The sequence below is a fragment of the Chiloscyllium plagiosum genome, unplaced genomic scaffold (assembly GCF_037043375.1).
Source record: "Chiloscyllium plagiosum isolate Xiang-an unplaced genomic scaffold, Cpla_swu_hap1 HiC_scaffold_5, whole genome shotgun sequence".
Classification (NCBI taxonomy): domain Eukaryota; kingdom Metazoa; phylum Chordata; class Chondrichthyes; order Orectolobiformes; family Hemiscylliidae; genus Chiloscyllium; species Chiloscyllium plagiosum.
In genome coordinates, this window is record NW_028270143.1 from 105,288,716 (window position 1) to 105,305,225 (window position 16,510).

The following is a 16,510-nucleotide window of genomic DNA, read 5'->3' on the forward strand; positions in this document are numbered from 1 at the left end:
GAGTTCACTTCCAACTCCTCCAAACTCTTGGGGACACAGTCTACTCGATGGCTATTTTTGATTTGATTTGATTTATTATTGTCACAAGCACTGAAATACAGTGAAAAGTATTGCTTTATATGCTAACCAGACAAATCATACTTTACATACGTGTGTCACAGTAATAGAACAGAATTCAGAATATAATGCTACAGCTACAGAGAAGGAGAAGAAAAAGATCACCTCCAATATATGAGAGATCCTTTCATAGCTCTAATGACAGCAGAGAAGGTGTTCTTAAATCTACTGATACATGTTTTCAAACTTCTGTAAATTCTGAAAAGGGTGGAAGATAATATAATTGGGGTGGGAGGGGTCTTTGATTATATTTTCCCAAGACAACGGGGTGTAAACAGAGTCAATGGAAGAAAAACTGGTTTTCTTGTTGAACTGGGCTGTGTTAACAATTCTAATTTCTTGCAGTCTTGGGCAGAACTGTTGCCATACTAAGCTGTGATGCATCTCGACAGAATGCTTTCCATGGCACATCTATAAAAATTAGTAAGAGTCATTGGTGGATAAGCCAAATTTCCTTAGCTTTCTGAGGAAGGAGAGGCATTGGCATGCTTTCTTGACTGTAGCGTCAATGTGGATGGACCAGGATATATTGTTGGTGATAATTACTCCTAAGAATCTGCAGCTCTCGGTCACCTCCACCTTAGTGTCATTGATACAGACAGGGGCATGCCCTCCACTCTGCTTCCTGAAGTCAATTACCAGCTGCTTCACTTTCCTGGCATTGAGGGAGATATTGTTGTCTTTACAACATGCCACTAAGCTGTCTATCTTCCTGTCTCCAGTGCTCTCTGGGAGAAGGCAATTTCAGAGACACACAACCCACAAAAACTCTCATCCTCCACACCTAACAGAAATATATAAAGGGCTGATCTTTAAGTGAAGATATAAGTGGCCTAACCAATGTCCTGTACAGCTGCAACATCACCTCCGAACTCCTATAGTCAGTGCTCTGTCCAATAAAGGAAAGCAAACAAAATGCCTTCTTCACTATCCTATCTACTTACTACTCCATTTTCAAGGAAGTATGAACCTGCACTCCAAGGTCTCTTTGTTCAACAACATTCCCCAGGACCTTACCATTAAGTGTATAAGTCCTGCTCTAATTTGCCTTTCCAAAATGCAGCTCCTGACATTTATTTAAATTAAACTTCGCAGCCCACTGGCCCATCTGATCAAGATCCTGTTGTACTCTGAGGTAACCTTCTTTGCTGTTGACTACACCTCCAATTTTAGTGTCATCTGCAAATTTATGAACCATATCTTCTATGTCCACATCCAAATCATTTATATAAATGACGAAAAGCAGTGGACCCAATACCGATCCTTGTGGCATACTACTTCAAATAAAGATCAGCAAGGCCACCTATGTGTGGAACCGCAGGAGATGGGTGAGATACTAAATGAGTATATGCATCAATGTTTACTGTGGAGAAGGATATGGGCGATATATAATGTGGGGGAATAAATAGCAAAATCTTTAAAAATGACCATATTATAGCGAAGCAGGTGCTGGACAGCTTAAAATTTATTAAGTTGGATAAAATCCCGTGACAGATCAGGTGTACATGAGAAGCTAGGGAAGTGATTACTGGACCCCTTGCTGAGATACTTGTATCATCGATAGCCACAAGAGGTGCCAGAAGAGCTAACGTGGTGTCACTATTTAAGAAACATGGTAAGGAAAAGCCAGGGAACTATAGACCGGTGAGTCTGACATTAGTGGTGGGCAAGTTGTTGGAGGGAATCCTGAGAGACAGGATTTCCATGTATTTGGAAAGTCAAGGACTGTTTAGGAATAGTCAACATGGCTTTGTGCGTAAGAAGTCGTGAATCCCTAAGTTCATTGAGTTCTTTGAACAAATAACGAAGAGGACTATTGAAGGCAGAGCGGTGGACATGCTCTATTATGGACTTCAGTAAGGCATTCAACAAGGTTGCTCATGGTAGACTGCTAAGCAAGAATAGAGCTCATTTGGATACAGAATTGGCTCAAAGATAGAAGACAGAGGTGGTGGTGAAGGGTTGTTTTTCAGCCTGGAGGCCTGTGACCAGAGCAGTTAAGTAAATAAGTTAATTCAGTAGAAATGTTTAGTTTGTGCAACTTCTATACTAAGAGTATTTGGTAAGAGATCGACAGGTTATTAGAATCTGAGAAAGTTTAAGTTTTCAGTTTTATATTCACATTAGAAAACTCCACGGTGCACAGGGAAAAGACTGGATAGAATCAATTAAGCAGAACTTAAATTTTTGATATAGAGAGATAACTTCTCTGAATTTGACAAATGAATATTTTCAAAAAATGGATTGAAACTTTGTTTTACTTAGTGTTTGAGATCTTTCTATGTTCAATTTTTAGATAGCTTGGGTTTTATTCATTTCTTCACTCTGTAATGAATTTCTGTAGTGTTGCTAGAGAAACTCTGCAATTTCATATGACTATTTCAATGAATTACCACCATGTCAATTATCGTAGATTGTGCTTTTTTTAAATCAGGACATATTTCATTCTCGGATCTGATTTATCCAATAATATCATCAGCTGGAATCATAATACAAAATGCATTGCAGCTAATCAAAAATAGCCCTTCAATAAGTTCTAAATCTACAAACTCTACTGTGTAAAAGAAGAATGGCAGCAGATACATAGAAAGAACCCCAACTGCAAGATACCCCCCCACCCCCAAACCATTCACAATTCTGACTTGGAAAATAGTCACAAACTCCTTTCATCGTGTCAAAACTCTGGAACCTTCTAACAGCACTCTGGGCTTACTAACAATATATGAACTACAGCGGTTCAAAAAGGCAGCTATGTCATTTTTTTTCAGTAAGTGCTAGCCTTGCCAATAATATTTATAACTCATGAGAGAATAATAGAAATAATATTGATTTCTTGTGGTACATTTTGAGAGATTGCCTGCCACCCTAAAAATGACCTGCTTATTTCTATTCAACTTTCTGTCAATTAATCAATCCATAAACCATGTTAATATATTTCTGCCATTCTTATGAACCCTAATTTTGTCTAATATACTCCCGTGCCACACTTTATCAAACAGTTATTGAAAATTCAAATACATTACATCCACTGCTGCCCTCTTATTCCAAGCCCCTCAAAACCTTATAAACCTCTATAAGGTCACCCTCGGCCACCAATGCTCCAGTGAAAACAGCCCCAGCCTATTCAACCTCTCCCTACAGCTCAAACCCTCCAAAGGTGGGAACTTCCTTGTAAATCTTTTCTGAACCCTTTCAAGTTTCACAACATCATCGTGATAGGAATATTGCATACAATATTCCAAAACTGGCCTAACCAATTACCTGAACAGCTGCAACATCACCTCCCAACTCTTATACTCTGACCAATAAAGCAAAGTATACTAAACACCTTCTTTATTACCCTATCTACTTGCGACTCCACTTTCAAGGAACAATGAACTTGCACTCCAAAGACTCTTTGTTCAGCAACACTCCCCAGGACCTTACCATGAACAGTATAAGTCCTGCCCTGATTTGCCTTTCCAAAATGCAGCACCTGACATTTAACTAAATTAAACTCCACCTGCCACTTCTCAGTCCATTGGCCCATCTGATCAAGATCCTGTTGTACTCTGACTTAACCTTCTTCATTATGCACTACACCTCCAATTTTGGTGTCATCTGCACACTTACTAACTGTTCCTTCTATGTTCACACCCAAGTTAGTTATATAAATGACATAACAGGATTTGTTAAATATGATTTCACAAATCCATGTGGACTCTTATGATTTCTCAAGTGTCCTGTTACTACACTGCTGACAATAGATTCCAGTATTTCTCTAGTGCTGATGTTCAGCTAATTGGTCTGTAGTTTTGTTTTCTCTCTCCCTTCTTTATCAAATAGAGGCCTACATTTGTCACCTACAAATCCACATTCTTGGGTCTAAAATCTAGGGAATTGAGCAATATTAAAAACAATAATTCATTTTCATTGTCGCAAACTTCACAGTGTCAATCATCAGGTCCATTGCCTTTTAGCCTCATTAATTCTCCAGTACCATACTTTCACTGATATCCTCAAGTTTCTCAATTACATGAGACCCTTGGTTTCCCATTTTTCTGGCATTTGTTCTTTGTGTCTTTTAATGTGGAGCCAGTTTGAGTATTTGTATAACATCTCTATCATTTTCTTATTCCCAATTATCATTTCACTTGTCTCTGCCTCTAAAGAACCCACATTTATTCCACTGAATCTGTCCTATGTATCCATGTAACTCATGGAAGCATTTTTAATTTGTTTTATAAGGAACAAAGAACAGTACAGCACAAGACCACACCCTTCAGCCAACCAAGACCATGCCGAAACATGACGCCTTTCTAAACTAAAAATCTTTAGCTGTTAAATAACCCATATCCCTCTATTCCCTACTGATTCATATATGTCAAGATGGTTGTTAAATTTTGCTATTATGTCTGCTTCTCCTCTGGCAGTGCATTCAAGACATTTTCTATCTTCTGTGTTACACACCTCTCACGTTGCATTAAACTTTCCCTCTTTTACTTTAAACCAATGCCCCCTAGTAATTGGCAATTCTACCCTAGGAAAAAGACTCAGACTATCCATTCTATCCATTCCTCTTATAATTTTGTGAACTTCTATCAGACCGCCCATCAGTTTCTGACATTCAGGTGAAAACAAACCAATATCTCCTCATAGCTAACACCCACATAGCAAACTAGGCAACACCCTGGTAAACCTTTATCTGTAACTTATCGGAAGTCTCCTTATCAGAACTGCACACCATTTTCTAAATATAGCCAAAGTAAAGTTCAATATAGCTGCAAAATGATTTTCCAATTTTTATACTCTATGCCCAACCGATGAAGGCGAATACACCATATGTCTTCTTGACCACCTTATCCACTTGTATTGCTATTATTACAGAACTGTGGACCTTACATCTAGATCTTTCTGTACGTTAATGCTAATAAAGGGTTCAGTTCAAAGGGTTCAATTTACTGTACATAGCCCTCCTGCATTATACTATCCAAAATATAACACCTTGCATCTGTCCAGAATAAATTCAACCTGCCATTTCTCCACCGAAGCCTATCTACACCCTGCTGTAACTCTAGCAATCTTCCTCACTATCCCCAGCTTCTCCAATCTTTGTGTTGTCTGCAAACTTACTAATCAGACCACATACAATCCCCTTATATATTACAAACAACAGGGCTCCCAGCACTGAACCCTGTGGAACACCACTGGTCACAGATCCCCAGTCACAAAAACACCTTTCCACTGCTACCCTCTGTCCTCTATGACCAAGCCAGTTCTATATCCATCATACCAGCTCATCACAGATTCCATATTACCTTTTGAATCAGCCTGCCATGAGGGACCTTGTGAAAGGCGTTGCCAAAGACAATATCCACTACACTATCCTCATCAATCATGTTTGTCACTTCCTCAATAAACTCAACCAAGTTGGTGAGACGCGACCTCCTGCCTCCCCAAACTAATGTGTTGCCTATTGCTAATAAGTCCAAACAAAAACAAAGAACAGCAGATGCTGGAAATCAGAAATGAAAACAGAAATTGCTGAGAAAACTCAGCAGGTCTGGCACCATCTGTGCAGAGAAAACAAAGTTAATGTTTTGGGTCTAATAACCCTTCCTCAGAAGCTAATAAGTCAATATTTTTCCAAATGTGAGTAAATCCTGTTCCTATGAATCTTCTCCACTAGTTTTCCACTACTGAGGTTGAGCTTACCAGCCTGTAATTGCCCAGACCATCCCTGTTGCCCTTCTTAAACAAAGGAACAAAATTGGGTATTCCCAGTTTTTAAGACCTCTGCTGTCCTTCAAGAGGATGCAAAGATTTTATATAATGCCCCAGCAATTTCCTCCCTCGCCTCCCTCAGAATTCTGGGGTAGATCCCATCTGATCCTTGGGACTTGTATCCCCTAATGCTTTCCAGAACACCCTCTTTTTTTTAATATTGACATGTCCTAGAAAAACAATACCCACCTCTCTAGACTCGCCATCCACCATAATGACTGTATGGTACTATATCTCTACTTAGTTTACTATCAAATGTTATTTTCTCTCTCTTTATCATTATTTTGGTCATCCTTTGATAAAATATAAAAACCCTCAATCTTCAGGGTTTATATTCTTTTTGGCAATATCCTAAGACCTAATTTGCGAATGAACACTCGCCTGAAATTCTCATTATTCATGGTTGAACTACATTACTGTCATTTTTTTTGTAAATTCCTTAAATGGATAAATGATTGCTGCAAGTTAGGAATTAAGTCTTGAAATATTTGCCATTCCTTGTCTAATATCATTTCCAATCTAATTATTAAATTTATCCCTCACACCGTTTTTCTCTGCTTTGTTGAGTTTAAGACCCCAGTTTTGGATTTAACAATATCAATCCCATATGGATTTGAATGTTTTCACATTATGATAACTTTTCCCAGAATCCTGTCTCATTTCAAAATATGCGATCCAAAATATCCTGCTCCTAACTGATCACATACAGACATACACATACAAGCATATTCATTGAGCTAGAGTGAGTCTCTCGATCGCTTGTGTCTTCAATGTCATTCAATTAGATTGTGGCTAATCTGATTACTCCACAATTCCATCTACTGCAGATCATCTTTCACCCTCTGACATATCAAGGATCTATCTACCTGCAAATGCTGATCTGGAAAAAAAACCCTGAATATATTACATGCTCTCACCTCTCACACTATTACCACAATGTTGCTTTGCCAAAATCGGATTCCCCCATGAATTCTACATTACCCTTAGTACAAGGAATAGTTAAGACAAAAAGCATTCATGCACTTAAAGGGATGCTAGAAAAACATAAATGAGAAACAAATGGCAGGTTATATTGATAGTATTGCCAAAGAGGTGGCAGAGGAGGTGAATAAAATGTATGTGTGAGGCACATGTGGAGCACATCACTGAGAAGAGCCACTTAGGTAGAATAGCCAGTTTCTGTATTCCACATTCTATAAAATCTCTATAAATCACAAAATGCTATATTTCATAACATAGATCAAAGCATACAGTGATCTTGTTCTTAAAAAATTGAAAGAATTTTGAAAAAATTTTGTTTCTTCATTCACACATTCTTGACAATTATATTTTTCGTGAATTGTACAAAGACATAATTTTCACATGATGGCAACTAAAAAAGTTTATTTAATCCTTAACTGCTATTGTCAGCATCAAGAATAACCAGGTGTTTCCCATAAACTGCTTCAAGAATGTACCTTACTCATGGCCACTCATATCTATTGCTGCAATGTGAATTTTCTATTTCTTGTCCCAGTTATCATAGTGACCTCTTGTCAAGACTATTTCATTTAATGTCAATTAGCTTTCTGCTATGGATAGTTTTGGCCTATCAAATTATGTTTACTAGTAACTTAAAGGGAACTTGACAAATGTTATAATCTCTTGTTACTGCTCATAATGAACTTCCTGCTAATTTTACATGGGAAATTCTCTTTATATTTAGCCCAAGTCAACCTGCACTGGATTTAAATCAGGTCACAGAGGTGAAGCTTCTGCAATATCAAACCACCAAAGCTCATTGATTCTTTTATTACTGTTGGAGAGATTTTATCAACTATTTTCATTTTACTGCTTACAACATTTTAGTTTTATGCAATCTCTTTCAACGAGGAAATTAGCAACTTCAGATAGCAGTTACTCAAGCACTGTTCAATAGCAGGTTTTAATGAAGTTATTTATTCCACTAACCCCATCCAATATGAGGTTCAACAATCTATAAGTCAAGACATTTAATAAGCAGATTTAAACAACACAAAGAGCTGAGAACCAAAAACCAAAATATCAAAGCAGCAAGTAAAGTTTGAAACTTACAAGTATTTCAAATGTGAGAGACCTTCAAAAGTTTCTGGAATCAAATCCGTTATACGATTTCCCTTTAAATTTCTGCAAGTTAATACATTTTACAATGAGCATCGTTCTGTCTATCAGAATATTTTTTTTAAAATCATGTAACAAATTACCAAAACTCAGGTGAAACAGTAAGAATATTGTATTAATTTTTAGTTCTAAAAAACGAGTCATCACCAAAGCTTGCAGCATGTAAGAGCAATGATACACAGCCAAAACACTTTGAAATGCTTTCAGACTACTTTTCTTAAAAATAAGCCTGGTATTTACTCCTCAGTCTGAAAAGACCAACAATGAAAACTTAATCATAGACACTCCTTGAGCTAAAGATATATATTACCTCAGATTCATATGTAAATAGGGTTTCTGCCAAGTATCTGTCAAAGTTACATTACCTGACTGGGAAAACACAAAGGAAATTCTCATACAGATTTTGCATTGAAATTTTGCAGAGCTTAAACACTTTTTGCCAGAATCAGATGCCTTCTCCTTTGGGAAAAGATCAGTGGAATGTTAAGGACTATGGTCCAGACTTCACATTCAGCAGAAACAAAAACTGCAATTGCTGGAAAAGCTCAGCAAGTCTGGCAGCATTTGGGAGAGAAATCAGTTACTGTTTTGGTTGAGTGATCCTTCTGCAGTTCTGAGGAAGGGTCACTGGCCCCAAAACATTAACTCTGATTTCTCTCCATAGATGCTGCCAAACCTGCTGAGCTTTTCCAACAGTTTCTGTTTTGGTTTCTGATTTAGAGCATCCACAGTTCTTTTGGTTTTCATGTTCAGCAGAAATGTCGAGCAAACCTTTTGATTCAAGAGACAACTATGGATGGGTAACAATGCTGGCCCAAGCAGCAGCAGCCACATCCAAAGAACGAATAAAGAAAATTGAAAGTGGTCACCACTAATTTTAAAGAAAGCTGTCTACAAAGATCTTGTGATCTCTGTGATGTGAATTACACCTTTCCAGATGTTAATTTCATAAAATCTTATTTTTTCAAAATTTGCACTAAGACATTTCATAAAGATAAAATTAATATTCCAGATCCAAAGAGATTGTTCAAAAACAATTGTAAACATAGCTTGCCATTAAAAACCTGTCATACCTCATTCAACTTTGGAATAGTGTTTTCCAAGTGCCAGACAACTTCACATTAAGCTTCACATTTGTAAATGGAAACTAATGTTGGCAACTTTGGCCTCAATACAACACAAAACCTGGGTATACAGGGCGACCCCCATATCTGCAGAATCATTTTCCGTGGTTTCAGTTACCCATGGTCTACCAAGGCCTAACCATATTATCTGGAACCTTCCAGAGCCAGGGACTGGGGGTGCCGGGAAGGTAAATTTCCCATTTAAATGAAAGGGTTCATTCCTTTCTGCGGTAGGTTTAGGAACATATCTCGCGGATACGGGGGGTACTACTGTATATCAAGGCCAGTAGTAATCTGTGATTATATAAATTATACCACGAAGCATTAGAAATAAGATGGATGAGCTTGAGGCTCTTTTGGAAATTGGCAGATACGATATTGTGGGGATAACTGAGACGTGGCTTCAAGTGGACAGGGCCTGGGAAATGAATATTCAAGGCTGCAATCGTAAGGACAGAGGGGGTGGGGTGGCCATGTTGGTAAGGGATGATATTCAGTCCCTTGCGCGGGGGGACCTACAATCAGGGGATTTAGAGTCAGTGTGGATAGAGCTGAGAAATTCTAAGGGTAAAAAGACCCTCTTGGGAGTTATCTACAGGCCGCCAAACAGTAGTCTGGATGTCGGATGTAAGTTGAATCAGGAGCTGAAATTGGCCTGTCGCAAAGATGTTACTACAGTTGTTATGGGGGATTTCAACATGCAGGTAGACTGGGAGAATCAGGATGGTATTGGATCTCAAGAAAGAGACTTTGTAGAGTGCCTCAGAGATGGATTCTTAGAACAGCTGGTGTTGGAACCTACCAGGGAGAAGGCAATTCTGGATCTGGTATTGTGTAACGAACCAGAATTGATCAGGGACCTCAAAGTGAAGGAGCCATTGGGAAGTAGTGACCATAGTATAATAAGCTTCAATCTCCAATTTGAAAGGGAGAGGGTACAATCGGAAGTGACAATATTTCTGTTGAATAAAGGGAACTATGGAGCTATGAGGGAGGACCTGGCCAAATTACAATAGTGCAATACCTTAGCAGGGACGACAGTGGAGGAACAATGGCAGATATTTCTGTGTATAATACAGAAGATGCAGGATCGGTTCGTTCCAAAAAGGAAGAAAGATCCTAGGAGGAGGCATGGGTGGCCGTGGCTGATGAGGGAAGTTAAGAAACATATAAAGTTAAAAGAGAAAAAGTATAACATAGCAAAGATAAGTGGGAAAACGGAAGACTGGGAAGCTTTTAAAGAACAACAGAGGATTACTAAGAAGGAAATACGCAAAGAAAAATGAGGTACGAAGGTAAACAGGCCAAAAATATAAAGGAGGATAGTAGAAGCTTTTTTAGGTATGCGAAAGGCAAAAAAATGGTTAAGGCTAAATTGGGCCCTTGAAGACAGAAACAGGGGAATATATTATGGAGAACAAAGAAATGGCAGAAGAATTGAATTGATACTTCAGATCTGTGTTCACTGGGGAAGACATAAGCAATCTCCCTGAGGTAACAGTGGCTGAAGGACCTGAACTGAAGGGAATTTATATTTGCCAGGAATTGGTGTTGGAGAGACTGTTAGGTCTGAAAGTTGATAAGTCCCCGGGGCCTGATGGTCTACATCCCAGGGTACTGAAGGAGGTGGCTCGAGAAATCATGGATACGTTGGTGATTATTTTCCAGAGTCCGATAGATTCGGGATCAGTTCCTGTGGATTGGAGGGTGCCTAATGTTGTACCACTTTTTAAGAAAGGTGGGAGAGAGAAAGCAGGAAATTATAGACCAGTTAGTCTGACTTCAGTGGTGGGAAAGATGCTGGAATCTATTATAAAGGATGAAATTATGACACATCTGGATAGTAGTAACAGGATAGGTCAGAGTCAGCATGGATTTATGAAGGGGAAATCATGCTTGACTAATCTTCTGGAATTTTTTGAGGATGTAACTCTGAAGATGGACGAGGGAGGTCCAGTAGATGTAGTGTACCTGGACTTTCAGAAAGCTTTTGATAAAGTCCCACATAGGAGGTTAGTGAGAAAAGTTAGGGCGCATGGTATTGGGGGCAAAGTACTAACTTGGATTGAACGTTGGTTGGCTGACAGGAAACAAAGAGTAGTGATAAATGGCTCCATTTCGGAATGGCAGGCAGTGACCAGTGGGGTACCGCAGGGATCAGTGCTGGGACCGCAGCTTTTTACAATATATATTAATGATTTAGAAGATGGTATTAATAATGACATTAGCAAATTTGCTGATGATACTAAGCTGGGTGGCAAGGTGAAATGTGAAGAGGATGTTAGGAGATTACAGGGTGACCTGGACAGGTTAGGTGATGCATGGCAGATGCAGTTTAATGTGGATAAATGTACGGTTATCCACTTTGGTGGCAAGAACAGGAAAGCAGATTACTACCTAAATGAAATCAATTTAGGTAAAGGGGCAGTACAAAGAGATCTGGGTGTTCTTGTACACCAGTCAATGAAGGTAAGCATGCAGGTACAGCAGGTAGTGAAGAAGGCTAATGGCATGCTGGCTTTCATAACAAGAGGGATTGAGTATAGAAGGAAAAAGGTTCTTCTGAAGCTGTACAGGGCCCTGGTGAGACCACACCTGGAGTATTGTGTGCAGTTCTGGTCTCCAAATTTGACGAAAGACATTCTGGCTATTGAGGGAGTGCAGCGTAGGTTCACGAGGTCAATTCCTGGAATGGCGGGACTACCTTACGCTGAAAGACTGGAGCGACTGGGCTTGTATACCCTTGAGTTTAGAAGACTGAGAGGGGATCTGATTGAGACATATAAGATTATTAAAGGGTTGGACACTCTGGAGGCAGGAAACTGATGGGTGAGTGCCGAACCAGAGGGCAAAGCTTAAAAATACGCGGTACACCATTTAGGACAGAGATGAGGAGAAACCTCTTCACCCAGAGAGTGGTGGCTGTGTGGAATGCTCTGCCCCACTGGAGGCCCAGTCTCTGGATTCATTTAAGAAAGAATTGGATAGAGCTCTCAAGGATAGTGGAATCAATGGTTATGGAGATAAGGCAGGAATAGGATACTGATTAAGGATGATCAGCCATGATCATATTGAATGGTGGTGTAGGCTCGAAGGGCAGAATGGCCTACTCCTGCACCTATTGTCTATTGTCTACTGACTGATTGTGTCACTTGTGAGTTGGGCAATCATTGGAGCATTAGTCAACCTCACAGGATGAAATGTTTCTCATACTGATAGTTCACATTTTTTAAATCTTCAAACTTCGCTGGCTGAATCCTGAAGCACAACAATGCCAGACTGAGCTTAAGGCAGGAGCTGAGAGAAACAACATGAAGGTACAGTACTCCTGACCCTGGTCTGACCAACCTGCTGCCATAAATCAGTTGGCCATCGCAGCACAGGTAGGAGTGATCACCACACAATCCTTGTGAGGGCTAGATCCCGTCTTCAGACTGAGGACATTGTTCTCATGCAATGTGCTAACCTGAATGCTAAATTGGAACAGTTTGAGAAGAGAGCAAGCAAACATCAGAAATTTGGGAGGTGCTGCTCAGAACGTAATCTGTAAATTCAGTCCTGCATCACCAATTGTCATAACGAATCCTGGTTTAATGAAGACTGTGTCATGTATAACAGTCTCTGTGCTTCAAGGGCAGTAGAGTGGCTCAGTGGTTAGCTACTGCTATCTCACAGTGCCAGGGACTGGGTTTCAATTCCATCCTCATGCATGGAGTTTGCACATTGTCCCCATGTCTGTGTGGATTCTCTCCCACAGTCCAAATATTTGCAGGTTAGCTGCATTAGTCATGGAAAATGTAGAACGATAGGGGAAGGGAATGGGTCTGGGTGGGTTATCCTTCGGAGGGTCGATGTGGACTTGTTGAGCTTACTGGCCTGTTTCCACACTGTAGGTATTCTCTGATACTGAAAATAAAGTACTAATCTTGGTGAAACTACAAGACAAAATTATGTGTATGTTGAACAGCAAAAGCAGCATGGCATAGACAGAGCTAAACAGTCTTAAAAAAAATGATCAAGTAGAAACTCTATATCTATCCCAAATATGACCGACAGTAGACAAGTAACAAACAGGAGGCAGTTGCTTCATGATTCCATGCTGTATGACTCCAAGGTTATGACTAACTACACCTTCAATATCTTAGCCTAGTACTTGAGACTGAAAAACAAGACTTAAGATCTTGCAACCATTCTTAACCAGAAATTCAACACTGTTATGGGGGCCTCCTTCACCGCCGCTCCCTCACCACCAGACGCCTGGAGGAAGAATGCCTCATCTTCCGCCTCGGAACACTTCAACCCAAGGGCATCAATGTGGACTTCAACAGCTTCCTCATTTCCCCTTCCCCCACCTCATCCTAGTTTCAAACTTCCGATTCCGCCCTGTCCCCTTGACTTGTCCGGACTTGTCCGACCTGCCTAGCTCCTTTTCCACCTATCCACTCCACCCTCTCCTCCCTGACCTATCACCTTCATCTCCTCCCCCACTCACCTATTGTACTCCATGCTACTTTCTCCCCACCCCCACCCTCCTCTAGCTTATCTCTTCACGCTTCAGGCTCTCTGCCTTAATTCCTGATGAAGGGCTTTTGCCCGAAACGTCGATTTTGCTGTTCGTCGGATGCTGCCTGAATTGCTGTGCTCTTCCAGCACCACTGATCCAGAATCTGGTTTCCAGCATCTGCAGTCATTGTTTTTACCACTGTTATGGACCAGACCAGACCTCCTCAAAATATATCAAGAAGGTAGCCCAGAGCCTAACTTTGTCTTGTTTAAAAGCAGATATGAAGTGAATATTCCAGGTGTAATGCAGCTGGTCAATCCACTCAGCTTTAAGCAAACAGAATTGATTTAAACACTACAATTAAAACATGAACAAAATAGCTGAATTTAGAATAATTTAACTATTTGAAAACTTAACCGGTTCAATACTGCAACTTAAGGAGCTATTCGAATTCACATAACATCCCATTAACACATTCCTTAGCAAAAGGTAAATTCAAACACAGGTTCTTACAGGCAGGAAAGATTTCAAAGAGAGAAGTAAATCAAGAATTGTCTGCTGAAGCTTTCTCTAGACTGCAGCAGCTTCTCATTGTTACAGCTAAAGGAAACTAGAAAAATCTGAACTGGGAGAACTGGCCATTGTTAAACAAAACACTTTGCCAGACACATTTCAACACCTCTGCCTTTTGACCTCTCTTAAAAAAAAGGACAAAATAACCTTATTAAAGGGGTAGTATCGTCACAATATATATGCTCTGTCTCTGCATCATAAATGCCAGCTTTCAGTCAATTTGGTTAGTTCACATAGCTCCAACAGTGGACACAGCAAAAGCAACAACTCGGCTATGTTGATAGAGTGAGAGGTGGGAATGACCTACATTCCCTCTAATTTTTCTGCTATTGCACAGACCTATGAGAAAAGCTTCTGGAAACAGTAGAAAATGCATCTGCGTGCCAATAGGTGTGCATAAACCCTCAGAATGGCTGGCTGCGTAGCTTAGAGGGAACATGGTGAATGATTGCACTTGACATAAAAGCAGCATTTGAAGATCTGAGGGATCAAGGAACCCTGGTTAAAACTATGGGGAAAATTCTCCAAGAATGGAGTCATACCTGGCACAAAAAAAGATGGCTGTGGTTGTTAGAGACCAATCATCTCAGCCCTTGGACATTGTTGCAGCAGTTCCACAGGACATTGTCCCAAGCTCAACTTTCTTCAGCTACTTCATTAATGGGATAGTCAATACTGAGAAGGACTGCAACAAATTACAGGAGGACATTAATAAGCTTGCAGAATGACAAATAATTTGCAAATGAACTTCAACACACATATATGTGAGGTGGTTTGTTTTGGTTGGAAGAATTGGGAGACTATTCATTACTGGGAAGCTGCATGTCAATATGGGGCAGAAGCAGGGCCCTGAATTGGGCGGGCACATCACCCCCAATAACTATGACCTGGAGCTCTCAGGTACCCTTTGTGGATAGGTTAAAGGTAGGGTGGGGAGCTTGGGCCAAGACCAACACCAAGGCCTATGATTTCCATCTTCGAGCTCAAATAGACTAATCACTACAAGTTCCACTCCAGATTAACAGTTTGTAAACAAAAAAAAAGCACTGAGTTTCATTTCTAGAGGCATGGAATTGAAAAGTGGAGAAGTTATGTTAACTATTGGACTATGGTTTGGCCACACAGGTCTGCTGTGATTGTGGGAATGAAATTGGTGGGACAGGGTAAGGATGGGAGGTAACCTACATTCTGTCCAGCTCAGAGTTCCATGCTAGATATTTTAAAAATCTCAACTATCTGACATTTTGCTCATTTGTTCCTTCAAATAGGTTTTATATGAGCAGAGTTTTCACTGCATAAACTGCAGTAAGCTCATAAAATTACATCCAGATTCCAGAGAGGATCTCTGTCTTAGAGTGACTTGAGAATCTGAGCCTGAATGATGCAGGTGTTTTGAACATCCAGCAGAAGGCCTTGACACAAGTACAACAAACTAGGATGATCAGTTGAAGGGGTTCATACAGGTGTGAGCTATGTTTGAAGGGAGTAGCCCTCATCTCCCAGCAACCATTGCCTGAAGACCTTGGAAGGAAGCAAAAACCTGTGAGTTCACTAATATGTTCAAATCATGGCAGTTCTGAAATTTTTCAAGCAGATCTCCAAAATGTGGCATTCAATAGTTAAAATAAGTTGAATATTTATGGAGTATAAATCTGTTCTGTTGGTGAACCCTGGTGGTTGGTGATAAGGTACTCTCAAAGCAAAGCAGGTGCAATTGCACCAGGGGGTAGTCAGCAATGGGAGAAACCCACTGCCAATCTGTTTGATTCTCCACATCACAAGGGAAGGGCATGTGCAGATGGAGAAAATCATTTATTACATTCTGGATGCATTTATGGATTGAGAATTAAGAGCTGCCACGTCCCCAGCTGCTCCTAACACAAGCTACCAGGCTAAAACTTCAGGGCAGCTGTGCCCTTAATGGTTACCCAGGATGGGATTTCCACCCACTCTTTATGGGCGCAAGTCCTTCTCCAGCAGATCTTTCAAACAGTTGAAGAAATTGACAGCGAAGCCAGTAGAGAAGAGGGCTAATTCTTGTCCTCCACCTCATCAGTTGCTTTTTAGCTGTTGCTTCTCCCTCTGAAGAATACACAGGAGCCAGAGGACATTCTTGTTAATGATGTTGTCATCACTATCCTTTTCTATGCTGTGTTCACATTTCAACCAAGGCCACAAGGACTGCAGCCATACACTACCCATGCTGGTTCATCAGCAGATAGCTTGTGGGAATGGTCAGAAGGATAATGTAATGTTACTGAAGCAAGTGCTGAGACCTCTCATCCTTCAC

General features: G+C 40.2%; 1 protein-coding gene across 3 annotated transcripts in view; it reads right to left on the reverse strand.

The window, feature by feature from the left end:
* LOC122550094 (uncharacterized) overlaps nucleotides 1-16,510 on the reverse strand; it is a 146,765-nt gene that overhangs the window by 96,449 nt on the left and 33,806 nt on the right. For 2 of the 3 annotated variants that reach the window (XM_043690666.2, XM_043690663.2), the window contains exon 3: nucleotides 7,954-8,025. The exons of the other annotated variant lie outside the window; for it this stretch is intronic. In XM_043690666.2, the coding sequence (XP_043546601.2) occupies nucleotides 7,954-8,025 (72 nt within the window). The remainder of the gene's footprint in view (nucleotides 1-7,953; nucleotides 8,026-16,510) is intronic. 3 annotated transcript variants of the gene reach the window in all.